Below are 22589 nucleotides of genomic sequence, written 5' to 3' on the forward strand. Positions count from 1 at the left end.
ATCAAATTATTCCTTAGTAAACTGGTGATTATTCATTTCTTTAACCAGTATCTGTTGAGCACCTACTCGAGGTGCTAAAGATACGTTAATGAATAAAACAAAAATCCCTACCTTCATGAACCTTCTATTCTAGCTGAAGAGACAGACAATAAACAGTAATTGTAATATGTAAATTACCGGCACGCCTCGGAGATACTGTGGGTTCAGTTCCAAACCACTGCAGTCAAGCAGATATGGCAATAAATCTAGTCAAATGACTTTTTTGGCTTCTCCATGCATACAAAAGTTAAGATTACCCTATAGGGTAGTCTGTTAAGTGTGCAATAATAACATTACGTGTAACAGACAATGTACACATCTTAAGTAAAAAGTACTTCACTGCTAAAAAATGCTAATCATCATATGAGCTTCCGGCTGGTCATAATCATTGACCGCAGATCACTGTAACAAATATAATGAAAATGAAAAAGTGTGAAACATCATTAGAATTATCAGAATGTGACATGGAGACATGAAGTAAGCAAGTGCTGTTGGAAAAATGACACTGATAGGCCTGCTTGACACAGGGTTGCCACAGAGCCTCAATCTGTCAAAAACAGAGTATCTGGGAAGCATAAGCAAGCGAATCACAGTAAGACAAGGTATGCTTGTATGCGGTGTGATAGAAGACGGTCAATGGACCGGGAAATAAACAGAGGTAGAGGGCATCAGGCACGTGGAGTTGCGGGGCTGGGGGTTGGCCTGAATGAATGATCAGGGTAGGGTTCACTAGAAGATGACCTGAGAAGTAAGCTGGATAAGGAGATGAAAAGCCATCATTCTCTTTTCAGAATCCGAGTGGCGGTGGGGGGATTCTGGTAGGTAGAGAATCCATGTGCTGGCTGTGTATTTTGGAGGTGGTGTGGCGGTGTTAGATTAGATAAATGGGCGTGGTGTCATGTTCAGGCTTACCACTTATCGTGTGTGTGACCTGGAACTATGAGAGACACCCTTTGGCTCTCCTTTAGAGTTTCTTGGGGGTTCTTCGGAGGCTCAAACTTACTACACTGAAAATTTATAAAGACTTCAGCATTTACGCTACCTTCTTTGTATGAACTGTATTTCAGAGAAAATAGTTGAGAAAAATTCTTTATAGAGGAATTCTAACTTAACTACAAATGCCTATGGAATGCTGAAATTATAACATCAACATCACGCAACCCCTGATGAAATAATGGCAGTGATCGGTAGATGCTAAAACCTTAGAAGGATTAACGGGGGGACTTTTCATTGTAAAGACTTGATTAGAGGGGCACCTGGATGGCTCAGTTGGTTAAGCGTCCGACTTCGGCTTGGGTCATGATCTCACAGTTGGTGAGTTCAGGCCCCATGTCGGGCTTTGTGCTGACACCTAGGAGCCTGGAGCCTGTTCCAGATTCTGTGTCTCCCTCTCTCTCTCTGCCTCTCCCCCATTTGCACTCTATCTCATCTCTCTCTCTCAAAAATAAATAAACATTAAAAAAAAAAAAAGAGTTGATTAGATTGTCACAGTCTGAACAGTGGATCCAGTGTCACAGCACAGAGATTATGTACTTCTGCTTTGATGCAAGTCTGACTGCACTAACCATGAGGTTATTTTTGCCAAAACAAATAAATGAATTTAAATGAGTTTCTTAAGCTTCTGCATTAACCAGTGTAAAGTAATTATGAGAGTTAGAGGGACAAGTGAAGATACTATGAAGACACATCCGTCAAATCCAGACTGTTGAACATTTTACGGCAAATGGCCCAACTTCTTTAAAAAATAAATAGTATTTGAAAGGGGATGAGGTGGGGAGGGTTGAGGGACTATTAAAGATTCAAGAGATATAACAAGCAAATGCAGTGTGTGGGCCCTATATGGATCCTCTTTTAAAGAAATCAACCACGAGAAGACATTTTTTTAGATAATTAGGGAAATTTAAATACGAACTGATAGTGCTAAGGAATTGTGTGATGATGGCATCGTGACTATGTGAAAATAAAAATGCCCATTACTTTAGATGATGTGTAGTGAAGTATGTGTGGGTGAAATGGCATGTGTCTTGGGATTTGGTTTAACATATTCTAGGTCCACGCATGTGCGCGCGCGCGCACACACACACACACACACACACACACACACACACAAAGTGGGGGAGGGGGTTGGAAGAAAAAAATGGCAAAATGTTGATAATTGTTGAAGCTAGGTAATAGAGGAAAAAGTACAGCTTGAGATTACTCAAATGGTGAGCACTCGTTTCATAAGTAAGCTCAGGTTTTCTTTGTGAAAGAGTAATAGACTTGGAAGTGTGGCGATCTTTTGGCTAAATTTCAGGTTTTTCTTTTTAAAGGAAACAAAAACAGCTTACATAAAGATGTCAGTGTTGGTGTGGATTTCGGACTGTTGGGAGAATTACTAAATTTGGGTATATAAAGATGTAATTGACAGTTGTCTCGTAAAATAGGCTATTTTGTCCATATCTTTTAAAAAGATTCCCTTTGTAATGTTTTCTGGTAGCACAACAAACCAAAAGCTCTGGGCTGTGGAACTGCAGAAGACCATCTCCAGAGACAACAAGTATGTGCTGCTGGCTTCTGAGCAGTTGGTGGGCGTCTGCCTGTTTGTTTTTATCAGACCCCAACACGCTCCCTTCATCAGGTCAGTGAACAGGGCGCTGTGCACAGGCTCTTTGCCACCCTCGAGTAGCCAGAAAAAGACCTGGAATGTGTGTTGCTTCAGGGAAACAATTACTCATGCATCTTGTTCTTAAATGTGTTTTTGATGAAAGAGTCACCAGTCATTCCGTCACACCGTCTCACAGCCTTGTCCTTGAACTACAGCTGTACGTTTGTGTCCTAGACCTTCCTAATGTCTTATGCGCACAGAACTGTGTTGGCAGCTCGGATCTTGGACTCAGAGTCCTCTGTTTTAAAGGGACGTTGCGGTCGACACCGTGAAGACCGGAATGGGAGGCGCCACTGGAAACAAGGGGGCCGTTGCCATACGGATGCTGCTGCATACAACCAGCCTCTGCTTCGTCTGTAGCCACTTTGCTGCGGGCCAGTCCCAAGTCAAAGAAAGAAACGAAGATTTTGTAGAAATAGCGCGAAAGTTGAGTTTTCCAATGGTGAGCTCATACTGCTTGTTCTTGAAGATGAAGCTACAAAGTGCACTTTAACTTGTTCCAAATTCTCTGTCAGCTTTTGAAAATTTAAGATACTTCTTAGAAACATCAACGGTTTTCACCTAAATAGATGCTTCATGTGTTCTTAGTCTGGGGTCACATAAACAGGGCCTGGCCGGCGGGGGCGGGGGAGCGGCGAGCATATCTGAGGCAAAGAAATAGTGGTAAAACATGTTTCATATTGACCGTTTAGATCTAAAATGCTTCTCCTTGCCTCCAGGGAAGGATGCTGTTTTCCCACGACTACGTATTTTGGTGTGGTGATTTCAACTATCGCATTGATCTCCCTAATGAAGAAGTTAAAGAGCTCATAAGACAGCAAAATTGGGATTCTCTTATAGCAGGAGATCAGCTTATCAATCAGAAAAATGCTGGACAGGTATACACATACTTAAGATACTTGCGTTGAGAAGAAGGGCATCTTTTGTTATGAAACATGCTTTCCTTAATCACAGTGTTGCTTTTTTTTTTTTTTTTTTTTTTTAATTTTTTTAACGTTTATTTTTTTGAGACAGAGAGAGACAGAGCATGAACGGGGGAGGGGCAGAGAGAGAGGGAGACACAGAATCGGAAGCAGGCTCCAGGCTCTGAGCCATCAGCCCAGAGCCTGACACGGGGCTCGAACTCACGGACCGCGAGATCGTGACCTGAGCTGAAGTCGGACGCTTAACCGACTGAGCCACCCAGGCGCCCCTGTTGCCTTTTTTAAAATCCCTTGGAGTCTATACTTAACTACATATCTCAGGTTTAATAGATATAGAATTACCTTTCCTTAAAGACAGAAAAGAAAAAAGGAAGATTCATAATAACTCCCAGGAGGAAAAAGATATTAAGTCTCTGTAAGACTCACTTTTTTTTTTTAATGTTTATTTATTTTTGAGAGAGAGAGATGAGATAGAGTGCAAGCAGGGGAGGGGTAGGAAGAGAGGAAGACACAGAATCTGAAGCAGGCCCAGAGCTGTTGGCACAGAGCCTGACGTGGGGCTCGAACTCAGGAACCGCAAGATCATGACCTGAGGTGAAGTCAGACTCTTAACTGACTGAGCCACCCAGGTGCCCCAAGACTCTCTTTCAAGTAGAAGAGAATACATTTTTGATTCTTTCTTTTTGAGTAATAGTGAATTTAGAATCTTAGTCTTCAAAGCTACTGTTTTTTTAATGTTTGTTTATTTTGATAGAAAGTGAGAGAGAGAGAATGAGCAGGGGAGGGACAGAGAGAGAGGGAGACAGAATCCGAAGCAGGCTCCAGGCCCTGAGCTGTCCGCACAGAGCCCGACGTGGGGCTCGAACTCACAGACTGCAAGATCATGACTTGAGCCAAAGTCAGACGCCCAACCGACTGAGCCACCCAGGCGCCCAATATTTTTTTTTAAGTAAGAGGTGATTAAGGCCACTTGATATCGTGCCTTCGTGATCATCTGACTTAAATCTAACACTTTGGGCCCCACTTCACATTTTAGGCCTTATTTCCTCATTTGAGAATAAGACATCAGACTACATATATGATTTCTAAAATCTGTCATAGTTTTGGTTTTTGTAGCTTAAAGGTCTGGTAGAGTTCCCTTATTCACATTTTTGTACTTGGCTTAATCAGAGGTCAAACAAGTGGCATGAACAAGTCCCAGGTTATTTTTTCTTACCATTTGTTCCATTCAGTTAGAAGAGTTCATCTGATGGACACAGATTTTGTGTGAATCTCCAGCATATAGTAGACATGTAGCGAATGGCTGCCTGAATGAAAACAGAACTTTTTTTCTAATAACTTACTTTGTATGTTTATTTTAGATTTTTAGAGGATTTTTAGAAGGAAAAGTTACCTTTGCTCCAACATACAAATACGATTTGTTTTCTGACGACTATGACACCAGTGAAAAGTGCCGCACCCCTGCGTGGACAGACCGTGTCCTCTGGAGAAGAAGGAAATGGCCTTTTGATAGATCAGGTTGGGAAATGGACTTCTTCATTTAAATGAGCTAATGCAAATTTTATGAGGAAGAAGGGAATGATATAAATATCAAGGGAGGAGGGCTGTTTTTTTTTAACAAAGGTTTGCTAGAATAGAATAAATAAAATTTAAATATAAAACAGTTTTTAAAATATTCTCAGACTTGCTTATAATAATTTAATTTTTTAGTGTATTTTCTTTCCATAATTTCATATAAAGAGAAGTGAGGAAATTTCATTTTTATGAAATTTCAATGAAAATTTCAATTGAGTGCTAACAAAGGTTTTTAATTTGAATAACCAATATGGTTTGTAAATATTATGAACTGCTACTTGTCTGTTGAATTACTTATGAAACACTATTTGGCTTTTAAGTACTCTCAGAAATAAAGCCTTATCTTAATTTTTACTAAGTAAAGCATAAAGTGATAATTCAACCAAAACACCTTTCTAACTTAAAGGTATCTGGACTTCCTGCCGATTAACAAGTGTATCAGGGATCCCAGCCTCAGACAACTGAAGCCAGTAAAGCGAAGAAGCTTGCTCCTTGCTCCCCATGATCTGTCACGCGCCTGTGGTTTTATTTTTGTTTTTGTTTCATTCTGACTGCAGCTGAAGATTTAGATCTTCTAAATGCTGGTTTTCAAGATGGAAGCAAAATCCTCTACACGTGGACTCCTGGCACTTTGCTGCACTATGGAAGAGCCGAGCTAAAGACTTCTGACCACAGGTTTAAACAGTCTTGGTATTTCTAACCGTGCTTGAAATTTACTTGAAATCCATCTTTTAGTAAACATTTCTAACACATCCATCTCCCCTTATGCCTTAAGGCCTGTCGTTGCCCTGATTGATATAGATATATTTGAAGTTGAAGCCGAAGAGAGGCAGAACATTTATAAAGAGGTGATTGCAGTTCAAGGTCCACCAGATGGGACAGTATTGGTCTCAATCAAAAGTTCTGTCCCAGAAAATAATTTTTTCGATGATGCTTTGATCGATGAGCTTCTGCAGCAGTTCACAGATTTTGGTGAAGTTATACTCATAAGGTGAGTAAAATATTTATTGTCCAAAAGCAGCTCATGACTCATAGATGTTTTCTACATTAGAAATTACCTTTCTATTGTTTGAACAGCATTTGAGTACAGTAGACCCTTGAATAATGTGGGAGTTAGGCACACTGACCGCCATGCAGTCCAAAATCCACTTAGAAGCTCTGAGTCCCCAAAGACTACCAATAGCCTACTGTTGACTGGAAGCCTTACCAATAATGGAAACCGTCAACTAACACATATCTTATGTGGTGTATGTCTTATATACTTACAATAAAGTCAGCTAGAGGAAGGACAATGGCGTTAAGGAAGTCATAAGCAAGAAGACATACATTTACGGTACTGTACTGTGTCGAGAAAAATCCACGTATAAGGTGACCTGTGCAGTTCAAACATGTGTTGTCTGAGGGTCAACTGTATTTTTATTTCCAAATTACAGGAAAGTCATACTATAGAAATGTTATTTCAAAGAGTTCATAGGTTTTGAAACTGAATTACGTTTATAGAGTTTAAAGCTGAATAGTGAAAGTTTTTATGAACAATTGATGAACAAAAAATATGTGCACTTTGGGACGCCCGGGTGGCTTAGTCGGTTAAGCGTCTGACATCGGCTCAGGTCATGATCTCACAGTTGGTGAGTTCGAGCCCCACGTCGGGCTCCGTGCTGACAGCTCAGAGCCTGGATCCTGCTTCAAATTCTGTGTCTCCCTCTCTCTCTTCCCTTTCTCCATTCACACTCTGTCTCTCTGTGTGTCTCAAAACTGAATAAACATTAAAAAAAATTTTTTTTTAAATATGTGCACATTTAGGTGTGGTTATATATATCATACAATGTATAACAAAGCCCTATGGCAAAATGAAGCTGTGATCACTGTTTTATTTTATATATATATATATTTTTTCAATGTTTACTTATTTTAGAGAGAGAGAGAGAGAAAGAGAATGAGAATGAGAATGAGCCAGGGGTGGAACAGACAGACAGGGAGACACAGACTCAGAAGCAGGCTCCAGGCTGAGCTGTCAGCACAGACCCGACGCAGGGCTCGAACCCACAAACCGTGAGATCATGACCTGAGCCAATGGCGGATGCCCCACTGACTGAGCCACCCAGGCGCCCCACACTGTTTTATTTTTTTTTCAGGAGAGTTAGGAGTAAAGCAGAGTGACTTTTCCTCCTTTAGTTTAAGAAATTTGATGTTTTAAGTAATTTTAAGTACACTTGATTTCCAACTAACAGAGAAGGCAGCACAATCTGATCAGTCAGGAGTCATCCAGTCCACTCTTCGTTTCTGTTATTGACTTACCCATCTGCCTTTTGCAGAACCAGATGCTTCTTCCCTGGTTTAAAAAACATGTTCTTTTCCAAGTGTCCAGCAGTTCTGAAAGACTGCGTGTGTTTGAATTTCATACGGAAGGGACTTGACTCCTTTCTGTGCTTTGCATCTACTCAGTTAGGTATGTTTTGTAGATATTTGGTGGGCACATCTCTGTACTGGGTGGCCTAGTCCACAGATTGAAGATAGTGTGCTTCTGTAGAGCAAGAAGCATGCCGAAGAAACCTGGAGTCCTTTCAGAGAGGAAATGAGCAGATACAGAAGAAATTGCATTTATATTTCCCTCAGATCTTCTAACAAAGATCTACCCCAAAGCTTGAAAACAAAAGAAAAAAATTTCTAAAATCCTAAGGCATTCGGAAGTATATAGTGAAATCTCCAGGTTTACAGATGACAGAAAGCTTGGCCAAGTATAGAAAGCCAAGTTACCAGGAGCCTGATGTGGGCAGCCGAGGAGCAGGTAAGTGTCCTCGTGAGCAAATGCAAATTATGGAACTGGGCTAGAGAGAATAAAGGGTGAAGGACTCTGAGACAGGAAAAGGACCTGTCTTTATAATTCAGTCTTGAAGCGGGGCGTCTGGGTGGCTTAGTCAGTTGAGCATCCGACTTCGGCTCAGGTCATGATCACATGGTCTGAGTTTGAGCCCTGTGTCCGTCTCTATGCTGACAGCTGGGAGCCTGGAGCCTGCTTCGGATTCTGTGTCTTCCTCACTCTCTGCCCCTCCCCCGCTCATGCTCTGTCTCCCTCTCTGTCAAAAAGCAATTAACATTAAAGAAAAAACAGTCTTGAGGAACTTGGTGTTAAATTGGAGCCAGAAGCTTTCCCCAAAGTGCTTGTCATCTTTAGAAAAAGTATTGGTAACAAAACAAGGTATTACTCTAACATTATAAAACCATGCATGCCTCCACAGGTGGAATATTCTGGTTGTCACACACCTTCAGGCAACCAAATTAGAATAGAAAAAGCAGACAATGGAAGTAAACAAGGAGAGGACTACTGTCGCCAGTAAGGCTAAATTGATCATTACCTTTTGTTCCAGAATAAGACTATGGTTTAGGAGTGACTGAAGTCCTTTATATGTAAATAAGACATTCCCTGGAAATGTGAATGGGACAAATTTAGGTATTTATATTAATTGGGGGGAAAATCTAGAAGTTTTTACCCTAGTGGGTGAAAATAGGAAGAAAATGCAGCTTCTCAAAGACCTACATATACATATGTGTGTGTGTGTGTGTGTGTGTGTGTGTGTATACATATATACATACATATATATATACACACATATATATATATATATACACACACATGGATACTGTATATACATGGATATTAAAACCAAAATCTCTTGTTAAACATTCATAAGGAACACATTGCTAATTAAGGATAGGATCAAGAAATTAGCACTGCCATATGACCACAAATGCTTTGGTACCACTATCAAAAAACAAACACAGTAGACCCCCCCCCCCCCCCCGCCCCCTTATCCATGGTTTTGGTTACCTGAGGTCAGCTGTGGTCTGGAGGCAGATGACCCTCCTCCTGATGTAGCATCAGAAGGTCACTAGTAGCCTTATGTTACATGGCAGTGCCTACATCACTCACCTCACTTCATCTCATCACGCAGGCATTTTATCATCTCCCATCCTCACAAGATAAAGGGTGAGGACAGTACGATAAGATATTTTGAGAGAGAGACCACATTCACATAACTTTTATTACAGTATTTTGTTACGATTGTTCTATTTCATTATTCATGTTGTTAATTTCTTACTGTGCCTGATTTATAAGTTAAACTTTATTGTAGGTATGTAGGTAGAGGAAAAAACAGTATGGATAGGGTTTGGTACAATCTGCAGTTGCAGACATCCTTTGGGGGTCTTGGAATGTATCTTCCATGGATAAGGAAGGGGGGGGGACTATTGTCAATGTTTGGAGTCGGGAGGACTAGTGCAGCATAAGCGCAACCTTATAGTAGTGATTGATTATAACCTTTGGAGGAGAGATCTTCTCCATTGCCAACAGTATGAAAAAGATCCCCTTCATAGTATTTAGATAGGAATGATGTTCTATGTCTTTCAGATGGTGGCATCTTGCAGCTTAGTAACTTAACATGCCAAGGAAATTGAGTCACTTATCTTGGTCATATTTGGGTGATTGTAGAAATCTGTAGAAATCAGGCCTCTGATTTAAACAGGATAAAGTACTTGTTCCTATTTCTCTTTTTAGCCTCTTCCTCTTAATATCCATAAGGCATGCTTTGGAATCCTAGCTTGTGTGTGTGTGTGTGTGTGTGTGTGTGTGTGTGTGTACGCACGCGCGCATGTACGTGCACATATTTTCCCCTCATCTTTGAAAAATCTGCAGGGATTTCTGATCTTGATTTGTATAATCGGGGAGTAGTCCAATGTGTAAAATTGTTTCTATAAATAAGACTGATAATGTTTTTGTTTTACTCTTTTTTGTGCGATAACATTATTACATGTCAGTGATCGTCTTAATTCAGAACTTACTCTAATGTCCTTTTAGTTTTTTTTCTTTTTGGGGGCTTCTTATTTCAAAATTGCAAACTTAGAGTCATAGCAAAGGCCATTGAAGTCCCAAGAGAGTAAATGGCTGTCCCCTGCATAAAGACAAGGACCATAATACCCTAAGGCACTCTGGGGCCAATCAGATATGTATATTTTAATGACAACTCCCCATCTTCTTTCTTGGTCAAAGGAAATTTGCTTCAGAGATGTCATGGAGACCTTGAAAATACATAGTGCTGGACTCTGGGGTCAGGAAATTTGTATTCTAGCCCTGTAACAGAGTCTCCTTGTAGAGTGGCTTTGAACAAGCCACTTTTAACCTCTGGCCCTTTTTGCCTTGTCGGTGAAATGAAGGATTAGATTAGCAGGATCACAAATGGAGGGCCACAGGGCCCTTCTTCTGACAGGCTGTTTTATTAGCATAGTATTTGAAAGAAATTTGAATTTGAAAGCTTTGAGAGGCAGAGTGCCCTCTCCAGGCCACCAGTGGCTCTACTGCTCTCCCTGTTGTGTTTTACTTCCTGGCCTCCATAGGCCTTTGTTAATCAATAGTCAATGGGCTGGTTGTTGGACTAGTTATATCTAAGGTATTAATTATTTTTTGTTGTTTATGTTTCTCTTTCTTGAAGATTTGTAGAAGACAAAATGTGGGTTACATTTTTGGAGGGAAGCTCTGCCTTGAGTGTTCTGAACCTAAATGGTAAAGAGGTAGGTAGCATTTGTTGATCGTAAGCCATTTTGAAATTCTGTATCCAAAGATTATAATTTTATAGCCATGCAGCAGGATTATCTAGATGTATTTCCAGTGCAGAACTATAGAAGACCTTATGGTGTGCTTTAATATTTATTATTTAGACTTGGTTTCTGACCAGCTTGGAATTATTTTGGTCCTCCCTAAAGATACTAACAATTGGTAACAGACTAAGAAGAAAATATGTTTACCACCCAACTTGGTTTTTATTATATAGAAATTTTGTTAAGTGGAATAGATATCCTGGCTCATTCATAGTAGGAAAGATTTCTATCGAATGAAGAAAATGCCTTATTTATAAGAAAACAAGGGAGGAAGGTACTCTTTATTCCTAAGAACTTGTTTTCTTGGCTTGGATCATGGTACCCAGATACCTTTTTCAGGTGTAGGTAAAATAATTCCCATAGATAACAAATCCATCCCACCAAGATATTTTAGAAATTTTTAAATAGGTATTCCTAACCTGTGACTTAACATGTTACTGATGGAGGAAATTTACATCAATTTGGCCCGGAATAGTTTTATTTCCATAAAGTGCTGTATCTTTCAGTTTTTTCTGAACGCTTTTAGACACATCCTGTTTCTAAGTATACGATCACTAGACAGGATAGACTAAAATCCAGGCCTAATTTCTCTAACAGTGGGCCACTCATAAGGACTTCCCTGTGCTTCCTCTTCTGTCGCATTATTTCAACTTCCTTGGAGAAAAAAATTTCCACATATACATTACTTTTGAAATAGGTTTCATAGGGTTCTATTTGCTCGTTTTTCCTGAATGTAATAGTAATACACTCAAGCAAAAGTAAATCATGAAATACAGAAAAGTATAAAGGAAGGGCGCCTGGGTGGCTCAGTCGGTTGAGCATCCGACTTCGGCTCAGGTCACGATCTCACAGTTTGTGGGTTCAAGCCCCTCGTCGGGCTGTGCTGACAGCTCAGAACCTGGAGCCTGCTTCCGATTCTGTGTCTCCCTCTCTCTCTGCCCCTCCCCCACTTACTCCCTGTCTCTCTCTGTCTCTCAAAAAATGAATAAATGTTAAAGAAAAAAAAGCATAAAGGAAGAAATAATGAAGAACACTAATCCTACTATTGCAAGATAATTTCTCCTCACCTTCATCTATGCGTATATATTAAAACCAATGAGATTATGTATACATATGTGTATATATCAACACAAGTGGGATATATGTGTACACGCATACATGCATATACAAACACAAATGAGATCGTGTTATAAATACTGTTTTCTTACTACCTCTTCACTTGAGACTGTATCATGGGCGTTTTTCTTTATGAGCAAATAATGTCACTTTTACTCTTTCCGTTAATTTTGTTGCATGGACAAATACATAAATTTATTTAACAAACTCTTATTAATAGCAGATTGTTTCCAACTTTCAATTAGCAAAACCAGCATTCCAGGGAAGGCCTGTGTACACTATAACTTTGTGTGCCTATCCTGTTATTCCTTCCCTGAGGATAAATTCCTAAATGTAAGTTTGCTGTGTCAGAGGATATAGTCAGTGTTACAATCTGACGCTTGCTGCTTAATTGCGCTTCAGAAGGAGTAGATCTAATTCTGTTATGCCTCAGATTACCCACTGTCTACATCCTAATCGATACCGGGTCATGTCTAACTTTGACAGTCTGAAAAACCAGTAGTATGTCATTCCCATTAAGATTCTGATCGCTGCTTATCTTAATTTAGTGGTCATCAGTACTTTCTCAATGAATTGCGTATGTCCCTAGCCCATTTTTCCCTGGTGTATAACATCTCCCTTGGCGTTAAAGTTTCAGTCCCTTTCTGTGTGTGCTGCAGGTGTTCCTGTCCGTCTTGTAACTTTGTTGTCCTAACTGTATGGAAATTATTGAGTTTTAAATTTAACTCTAGCTTTGGTCTCTTCAAAAGCGTGTCCTCGTCCCATAAGGATATAAATATTTAAGAGCAATTCTGAATTTGGCCTTCTTTGTCAGCTTGCTCCTTTGCTGAGTATTTCTTTTGTCCCTCTCTGTTTTATGTTTTCCCCTCTTCTTCAGCCCTGTCCCTCACCCTCAAGTCTAGTTCTCTGTGTTACATTCTTAGAAAGTACCCACTCTTAGCTCCCCGAAACTATTTTGAAGATTCTGTAAAACGGTGTTTGTGGAAAGTGCGTAATAATATTTAATTTGTCCTTTTGAAAGCTAGATATTTTCAACTCTCTAGTCTGTTGCCTTTGCTAATAACATTATTTCAGCCTGAAATCTTCTAGGATGGAGTCCCATAAGAGCTCTTCCATTCCAGGGAAGAATCTGGAAAAAGTAGCTAGCTTAAGTGGGGGCCAACCCACAGGATGACCTTCTTGAGCGTGTTCTTTAAAGACCTGTGAAGCCTGTTGCCAAGTTCTGGAATGGAATTGATTTAGGCTGATAAGCAAGTAAAGAAAGGATTACTGGTTTCTTAGAACGCTGACTTCAAAGCTTAGTGTGGACACTAAATTACTGTTAAAAACCACTGTAGCATTCAGGCCAGCAGCTTTCAATGTCTCCATCCTGCGCCTCCAAGGAATCCTCATGTGGATAGCACTTTGGGCCAAGGGAGATCTGTACCCACAAAGGTGCCAGCTGTCTTCACAGCATGTCGGTCACAGCTACCCAGTTCATTTGAAAATACCAGAAAAGGTCACGTATTTTACATGCTCCAGAAGCTCTTTAAATGAAGAAAGTTGAAACCGTGTAGGAGAGAGCTTGCATTTTTTTTTTTTTTAATTTTTATTTATTTTGGAGAGAGAGAGCACGAGCTGCGGAGGGGCAGAGAGAGAGGGAGACATAGAATCCAAAGCAGGCTCCAGGCTCCGAGCCGTCAGCACAGAGCCAGATGTGGGGCTCGAACTCAACAAACCGTGAGATCATGACCTGAGCCGAAGTCGGATGTTTAATCGACTGAGCCACCCAGGCGTCCCCGCCCCCTTTTTTTTTGAGAGCTTGCATTTTAGAAAGCAGATTAGTTACATGGTATGGGTTTTCAATGAAAATGGCTTTCTAGTGCACAGCCTCTGTTTGACCAGGGAGTCTTTTTTTTTTAATTTTAGTACATAGTTATTTATCGAGAGAGACACAGCCTGAGCATGCGAAGCGGAGGGTCAGAGAGAGGGAGGGAGAGAATCCCAAGCAGGCTCCGCGCTATCAGCTCAGAGCCCGACGCAGGGCTCGAACTCATGAACTGTGAGACCATGACCTGAGCCAAAATCAAGAGCCGGTCACCCAACAGAATGAAGCACCCGGGCACCCCTGACCAAGGAGACTTGTGGCTGTCTGCAGGTGTTTTGAAACTATTTTTTTAATCCATCAGCAGGACGGTGTGACTTAATCATAACGTGTTTGAGTGTTTTAGATTATACTTTTGTCTAAAAGGCACTCCTTTATTTATAAGAAAGGCGGAGTGCCAGCCTGTCTCTTCTGTAATTGTTTCAGGTAGGAACAGTCACTGAATATCAAAGAAAGTATGAAACTATGTAGCGAAACTGTCAGTTAATTTACATCTGGCCAGGGAAAGATACTGACTTACAGCAAAGGAAACCTGATTCTGCGTGCATCCTACAAAAGAAGACCTTAGATTTAGCAACACAGGCTTTTAAAGGAGAAACTGGGCATGTTTATACTACTTAAAAATTCAGTATATGTGAGACGGTGTACGTTGAATTGAGTCAAGCTGAAGTAAGCCTATACTGTTGCATAGTATAACCAGAGCAGTCACTTGTTTTCCAAGATAATGTTCATGCCAGTGAATTTTTATCTTACATCTCTTCTTACCAACTAGTTATTGGGTCGGACTATAACTATTACTTTAAAAAGTCCAGACTGGATCAAAAATCTGGAAGAAGAAATGAGTTTAGAGAAAATTAACGTTCCGTTGCCGTCATCGACAAGCTCTACCCTGCTCGGTGAAGATGCGGAGGTCACAGCAGATTTCGATATGGAAGGTTTGTTTATCGAACGCATTTCCTTCTGCACCTCTAGATAAGTGTCCTTCCCATCCGCGAAGTCTCAGTCCCCATCTCTGTCTTCTTGCAACACACAGAGCAGCATCAATTAGATTTTGTTTTGCGTTGTATTGCGTGTCGTTTGCCGGTACCTGGACTTCAAATTGCAAACGTATTTGCCCTTCTGCCATTGAAAGGATAAGATCTTTACAAGTGCTAGTTCATGTCCGTGTACGACAGGGGCACCGATTGGTATTTCTGGTGTGTGGTTTGCAACCACCAATTGCAGCTAAGGTAGAGAGGTAGAATTTCAAAGCGCGTGTCCTAACAACAGAAATGAGTTCAAAATAATGACGATAAAAGAAGGTATATTTCAAAGCGATTTTAGAAAAGATTCTCAAGGCGGCTAGGAACACATGCATTTGAACGGACCCACATAAATGTAACCATCTCGAATTTAGTGTTCAGTTATCTGGGCAATAGTTTCCTTAAATGTGATTAAGAAGTGCGGGTGCTTTCTAATGCTATATGCTGTATTTTTCTAGCATGTTTTCCATTAAAATGCATGCCTTAGTTTATAAAATGACAGTCTATCATACTGTGAGACCCTGTACATCTAGAGAACGCATTAAGAGTTGACCGCCTTAGGAGACAATGCCAGTTTTCCCTTTTCTCTATTCATTTGTTGACTTAGTCCACACATTTATGTCATACCTTTTATGTGCCAAGTGCATACCGGGTGCTGGAAATTCAACAGATGTCAGCCTTGCCCTTCCAGAACTCCTAGCTTAGTGGTGTTACAAGTGAGCGGGTGGCAAGAATCTCGTGACAGCGATGTAGTGGCGAGCGACTCTGGTAGTTCACGGGAGAGTTGCCCCACCCGGATTTGGGAAGTTGGGAACGGTTTCCCAGAGGAATTGAAATTTAAGTTGAGAATCTAAAGACTGGCTGAGAATTAGATGAGAGAAGGTAGAGAGGGAAAACCAGGAAGAAGGGATGTGCAAGACCACAGTGGGGAAAGGCTCAAAGTTCTTCCATAAATATGCTCGTGAGGGAGTAAACAGAGAGAAAAGAAAGCAGGAGGGGAGGCAGTGGGGGTGGGACGTGGATTTGGTTTCGATCGTGTCAAACTGAGATGCCTTTGGAACCTGCTGGGCCCACATGTAGGCTGTGGGTACCTGGGCCTGGCGCTCCAGAGAGCCCTGGGCTCACGGGGCAATTATAAAGGCAGTGAAAGCCATGGCTAGTCATTAGCTTGGCCAGAAGGTCTATATAGAGATGGGAGAAAACCAGTCCTGGGAACGAGCAGAGAAACTCAGACTTTAAGGACAGGCAGAAGGCAGCTGCTCATAAAAAGAAAAGGAGAAGAGACAACTAGAAATGTCAAAGACCCAAGAGGTTGGCGTAAAAATCAAGGCAAGAAATGGTAACAAAGGAGGCATAGTGGAGTCCTGTGTCACAGAGAGAGGAGGAGAAACGGGGACCACAACTTGCCCTTTGGATTTAATAACAGTGAAAGCGGCTGTTGGTGACACTCATGAGAGTACTTTCAGTGCAGTGATGAAGCCAGATGGTGGTAAATGGAGGTGTGGGTAGAAGATGAAGAAGCGGAGAGAGTGTCTGGAGACAGCTCTTTAAAGAAGCTAAGATGGGGGTGGCGGAGAGAAAAGGGCAGTTGCTCCAGGGAGATCGGGGGTCCAGGGGGTGCTGTTTGAAAGGAGAGAGGCTTGAGAATGCTTAGCGCTGATGGAAAGGGCTGATGGTGCTGGGGACCATCAGGGCAGAAGGAGTGAGGGCGCAGGTCACTGAGAAAACGGGGGAGGGGCAGAACCCCCTTTGTTTCCCCCACAAAGACCTAAGTGCAACCACGGGATTGGACTCCAGTTTGGCAGCAGGTTGTCGAAGGGGACGGGGGTCCCATCTTAAGACTTCTCTTTCCTCTGTGAAGTGTTAAAAGTTGAGGCTATCTGCAGGCCTAGGGCAACCCGCCGTTTTGGGAAGAGTCGAGAAGTTTTCGAGATAAAGCTCCTGAGATGGAGTTCGGCGGGAGCCAGTCACAAAACCATGGAATTGCCAGGCAGCTTTGGGATCCCAGAGGAGGCCGAAGACTGCAAGTTTAATGCCACCGCAACCGTCAGCACCGCGTGACCAGCAGCAGCCCAGGTGCAGCCACAGAGAGATTAGACAGTGCAAATGACAGGTGGGACAAAAGAACAGTGCATGGGGGGGCGCGGGGGTGGTAGAGGTGAAGTGCCTTGGAATGTGAAGTCACCTTCAGAGGAGCAGAATCCGACAGACAGGGGCTGAAAGTAGAGGGGGCCCAAAGGCCTGGATCCTGATGAAGTCCCAAGAGGAAAGAGTAACTGAGAGCGAGAACCGGAAGGCTGGGAGCTAAGGGTCAGAACGAAGTGTCGGGAGCGTGTTTCAGAGGCGGTGCCGCTGTGAGGGCTGTGTGTGTTTGAGCGGAGGAGAGTGGAAGGACAAGACCAAGGCATTTAGGTTGTCGATGCATTACCGTCGATGCGAACTTTGATGTCACCCAGAAAGATGGTGGGACCCGACTGCCATCCTGCTCTCTGCTTAGTCCTCGATGAACGGGTACGGGTGACCAGGAGGATGGCGGTTGGAGATCATGACAGCAAGGAGGTATACGGGGTGTTCCGTAAACTCCCGCTGGCATAGCCTCAGAGAAGTTTGTTCAGGACTGGAAGGTTAATGTTCTGAAATTGGAATGAGGTTGCGAGGGGCACCCTGGCTGTACTTTCCAGCCTCGAGGAAAGGGGAGATGGGGGAGCCCGGGAGAGCCCAGGGGGAGGAGAGGTGAGGGGACTCTGGGGGAAGGGTGTGCGTCTGTAAGCACTGGAGCTGAGTTGAGGGCAGTGGGGGAGGGAGCAGTTCCACAGGGCACGTAGGAAGTTTCGAAAGGAGAGCGGTAAACCTTTCAGTCGGCCAGCACTGGCCAGCACTGGTCCGGCTGCTGAGTGGAGAATTGAAAGCTGTGAGTCACCCCGCTCAGTCACCACTGGCATCCTGATGCCCTGAGGTCATAGGCTTCTCTTTAATTACATTTTCTATAAGGGCGTTGATACTATTTCTGGTTCCGCACACATCCAATTTTTATATGCGTCTACCTACTTAACCTGTGCACACTGCGATGTCATAATGTGAACGTGTTTATTTTGCGTCTTGAACCCCCTGAAACCTGGATTGGTGAAAACCATCTCTGAGAAAGTTGAAATGGTGGTCATTTTGATAACCTTGTGTCCTTAGGTGATGTTGATGACTACAGTGCTGAAGTTGAGGAAATTCTTCCCCAGCACCTCCAGCCGTCCTCAAGTTCTGGCCTCGGCACTTCCCCGAGCTCTTCACCCCGAACCAGTCCCTGCCAGTCACCAACCATATCAGAGGGTCCTGTGCCTTCCCTTCCCGTAAGACCGAGTCGGGCACCATCAAGAACACCTGGGCATCCATCTTCACAAAGTGTGTATTTTACTTAAAGTTGTGTTGGACCCTCCCTAGCTGATTTGATTTTATTTATTTATTATTTTTAAAAAATATTTGTTTATTTTTGAGAGAGAGCGAGAGAGAGACAGAGTGTGAGCAGGGGAGGGGCAGAGAGGGACGGAGACACTATCCAAAGCAGGCTCTGGGCTCTGAGCTGTCAGCACAGAGCCTGACGCCAGGCTTGAACCCACGAACTGTGAGATCATGACCTGAGCTCAAGTCAGACTCTCAACTGACTGAGCCACCCAGGTGCCCCAATATATTTGACTTTAGACGATCAAATCTCTGTCGCCTTTGGATCTGTACCATGTTTTCTGTGCATACAAAAGAGGAAACTTTGTAGATGGTAAGCTCGAAATGGAAAGGAAACTCATCATCACTTCGCTTGATGAGAATTTTTCTGAAATCATTTTTTCTATGTGCTTAGGTTTATCCATGTCTTAAAACTAATGTTTTTCTATCATCATAGTAAGAACTCGTAACTCTCTGGGCTTACCTATATATCTGTACGTAACCTATATTATAGTATGAGTTAAGAAGAGACAAAAATTTTTTTTTCAATTCAGATTTGTAGTCATTACTTCCTAAAGTTGGAATATCCGTCTCTGGAAATTGTTACATCACATGATTAAGTCACCATTCCATGCTCACCAGCATCTCCAGAAAAAGTCTTCCATTTCATAGATTTCTCCAGTTCTCCCATACTGCTCTTAGAGGCCTGACTTCTTTAGTTAAACTCAGGATAAGCTCAGGTCTAGAGAAAAGAAGAGGTTCCTTTTTCCTTCTCGGTAGGGGCCAGCCGACTGCAAATGACTTCCTGCAGCCCACACTGTGTGCCGCCTTGATGGGGCCACTTGGTAAATCGGCTCTCAGCACCTGGGGCCTCGGCCAGCTGGTCCACAGGAGCTGGCGCCATTGCTTCCACGGCACCGATGGGGAATTTACTGGCACAACTGCTTATGTTATTGATACCAGAAATGCGTGTCCGTACATGACAGTACAAAGTGAGAAAGTGAGCAAAATCGAGGCTTTCTCACACGTATTGGGAAGTACCATACCTTTGCGCTCACACCCACTGCTCTCACCTGCTGACTTGTTCAGGTTCTCCTATGGACGCTCTGCCGGCAACACAGCTGCAGCAAAAAGATTCTCAGACCTTAGAGCCCAAGCGGCCTCCTCCTCCCCGCCCGGTGGCTCCTCCTACGCGCCCCGCCCCCCCACAGAGACCACCCCCACCTTCAGGTAACAAACCACGTGATTTCCATTTGGGCTAGATTTCAGATCTTCCTCCGTTCTATTTTACGGTGTTTTGCACGTTTAAAACCTCTAGCTTCCAGATTTTATGATTTTTCTGTCATTGTTGCTACTGCCTCAGCCTTTCTCTAAGGAACATGGCAGGCCCCTCGGAACAGGTAAAAAGAGTGTTTCCCAGCTAGATTTCTGTAATAGGGCTTTCTAGCTGCCTTCTTACAGGTGTGCACAAAATGTTTTGTTTTTGCTAATTTGATGCAGTTGCACTAACTTCTGTAAAATATATAAGTAGAACTGAAGGGCGTACATATACTTATTTCCCATAAAGTGTTATGTATTTGCCTAAATATGCTTTTTAAGTAAGTATAGTGTTGCTATTTAAATTGTGAGAAATATTTGCATTAAATAATAGCTTTTTTATAGTGCCAAGATACTAAGATGTAGTTCCTGCATGTTATTTAACATCATGAATACTATAATAAATCTTTGACGTTTCAGTTTTTTATTTAATGTCATTTCCTTTCTGCTGCATATTTTCTTATGAACTCTAAGGGGCTAGGAGTCCTGCACCTGCTAGAAAGGAAATTGGAGGTAACCATTTATATTTGTCATAATACATGCATCTCGCTTCGTTCATGTTTTGGAATTTTATCCCTGTAACTAAAAAGACATTTCAGATTTGTCTGATAAAAGTCAAAGTGAATGATATTTATACTCCAAGTTAAAAATGGCCCCAAACTTTCATTATATTCCTGTTAAGTAAAAGATTAGAGTTCAGTTTTACTCATGATAGAACTAACAGAGGCTTCCATTTTCCAGGTAGACGTGGTTGAATTACTCATCAAGGACCAGTACACTTTTTCTTAATAAATATAGTTAGTTTGGCGACAAAGATTTAGTTCCCCCAAATCACACTAATTTCAAAAGGAATTCAGGTATAGTAAATATAGAACATTTCCCAAGTATTTGACCGGTGATGATCTAGTACATTCCTTCTCTAGAAGCTTAGCAAATCTGATGAGCAAAATTTCCAGGAATGCAACTTAAAGTTATAATTATCTGAAACATATCCTTCAGTTTTCATGGCTTTATCATAACTTGTCATAAAAGTTAATGCTTCACTTTTTTTCAACACAATAATGATTTTTTTCAATAAGGAAGTTTTTATTCACAAATGGATCACTCTTCAAAAAAGCATACTCGATTGGGTTTATGTGAAAATTTCTCACAAAACTCCACTGAAGCTCTGCATTTGACAAGTGCATTTAATCTACGTCTCAGGAGAGGATGGGCCAGGTTGTCATAATTCTGCAGAAGAGCCTTTACAAATCTACCGTTAATATTTTTAAGGCTCACTGTACTTGTGTGGTTGTTCTGTTTCCACTCTGGCTGTCTGGTGCCAATGCTGACCAAGTCGTGTTATCACAGGCTGACTTTGCTTGTGTGCAGGTTTTAAGGACTTTGTATAGAAAACAAAGCTCAATTATTTCAGCATGACGGTCTCCGCAGAACACTGCTGGATGATGATTTTTCCATCAGCTTACAAAAAAACGTTAATTTCCCCCATTTTAAACTCCTGCCTTTATTTGTATTTTTATGATAAGTTCTATTTATCCTCTTAAGTAGGAAAACAACTTGCAGAAAATAAGTTTTTAAATGGATTTGTGAAAAAGTTATATCAAACTTAGAAATCTGACTTAATTTTTAAAAAGTGCTTCTTTTCATAATTGTTTCATAGGCAATATTTGCAGCTTATTTATTTTTTTAACCCTATAAGCCAGTAACTCCTTTAAGGCAGTAACCTAGAGGAAGTCATTATAGTACTTTTGGAGTTTTCTTAAAATAATGCATCAAAAACTAACCTCTAAGAAACTAATATAGTCTCATAGAAATTTATAATGAAATTGAAGCTGATTTTGTTTCCCCGTTTTGCCTGTCAAACATTAGAGCTTTTATTAGTGATTTAACTGTGAATGTAACAAGATGATCTGTAAAGCAAAGGCTTTCTTGAAGATATTTTAAAATTCCCTAGTAATCTCAGTTATAAAAAGAAAACTGTCATCCCCTTTCTATGCTGTTTGAGGAAAGGGAGGACTGGGGTTTTTGGGCAAGGCATCTAAAGTCACTTTGGTTTGTAGCGACATCTTTGAAGAAATGTTAGGCAGTAAAAGAACCTTTTTTTTGCCAAAGTCAGCTGGAGGAGGAAATTGTGTCTTGTGCCTGCCTTTCGGTCTGTGCCCTGGGCCCTGAACAATACACAGCTTCTGTTCTTTCTCTAAAAAGGTGTCGGAGCCCCTCCCAGTCCTGGGGCAGCTGGGCGAGAGACGGAAGGTAACGAGACTTGTGCGCCCTAGAAACGGACCTCTCGCCTCACTCCCAAGTGTCAGCCCCCCGGCACGTCAAGGCACACTAAATCTGCCCTTGGTCTGCCTGTAAACTTCCCCGCCCCTCCTCTTACACCGTGTAACCTTGTACTTTTCCACGTCTCATTCTGTGTTGTGGATAGTTTCTAACGGGTGACCCATTTAATTTCCCTCCAGTTCTTAACGTTGTTGTGCACTCTGTTTTGTATATATCGTCGTACCTACTTAGGATATGAAATTACTGTACAATGGCATTTTAAGAAGAATGCCTTTCAAAATTCTTTTCAGAGTAAGTCAGAAATGTACTATACCAACTCTGAAGTTTTAAAAATTAATAATCGTAATTAAATCCTATTAATTCTAGTCCAAGAATAAGTATTTTGTGGATGATTTCAAATAACATAAATTTTTTTCTGCGTAGTAATGCTGAACTAAATTTGCTTAAAAGACCTAAGACTAGAAGCCATTCATTAAGATTCTAGTGATCAAAGGGCTGATGTATTTAACATAACAATTGCTCTTGAATTTCCTTTAAAAAAGAATAAATTTGAGATGCCACCTTTAATAGCCAACCCCCCTCCCACACACACGCTCCTTTTGGCCCCTAAAGCCCCTAAAGTGATTTATATCATTTCATTCTTCTGTACCTTTCTAGTGAGTTTGAACCACATATTAACACTGTCCTCCGTAAAGCCAATACTTATTTGTAAGATATGCCTG

The 22589-nt window shown here is 41.6% G+C and overlaps 1 protein-coding gene across 11 annotated transcripts in view; it reads left to right on the forward strand.

The window, feature by feature from the left end:
- SYNJ1 (synaptojanin 1) overlaps positions 1 to 22589 on the forward strand; it is a 91446-nt gene that overhangs the window by 55686 nt on the left and 13171 nt on the right. For 6 of the 11 annotated variants that reach the window (XM_078452837.2, XM_078452830.2, XM_078452832.2 and 3 more), the window contains 12 exons: positions 2519 to 2659; positions 2936 to 3128; positions 3406 to 3564; positions 4971 to 5127; positions 5742 to 5859; positions 5960 to 6175; positions 10671 to 10749; positions 14589 to 14751; positions 18022 to 18231; positions 19357 to 19497; positions 20059 to 20097; positions 21790 to 21837. In XM_078452837.2, the coding sequence (XP_078308963.2) occupies positions 2519 to 2659; positions 2936 to 3128; positions 3406 to 3564; positions 4971 to 5127; positions 5742 to 5859; positions 5960 to 6175; positions 10671 to 10749; positions 14589 to 14751; positions 18022 to 18231; positions 19357 to 19497; positions 20059 to 20097; positions 21790 to 21837 (1664 nt within the window). The remainder of the gene's footprint in view (positions 1 to 2518; positions 2660 to 2935; positions 3129 to 3405; positions 3565 to 4970; positions 5128 to 5741; positions 5860 to 5959; positions 6176 to 10670; positions 10750 to 14588; positions 14752 to 18021; positions 18232 to 19356; positions 19498 to 20058; positions 20098 to 21789; positions 21838 to 22589) is intronic. The other 5 variants (XM_078452834.2, XM_078452835.2, XM_078452836.2 and 2 more) reach the window with 3 other exon arrangements.

This window comes from Panthera onca, chromosome C2 (assembly GCF_046562875.1).
Source record: "Panthera onca isolate mPanOnc1 chromosome C2, mPanOnc1 haplotype 2, whole genome shotgun sequence".
Classification (NCBI taxonomy): Eukaryota; Metazoa; Chordata; class Mammalia; order Carnivora; family Felidae; genus Panthera; species Panthera onca.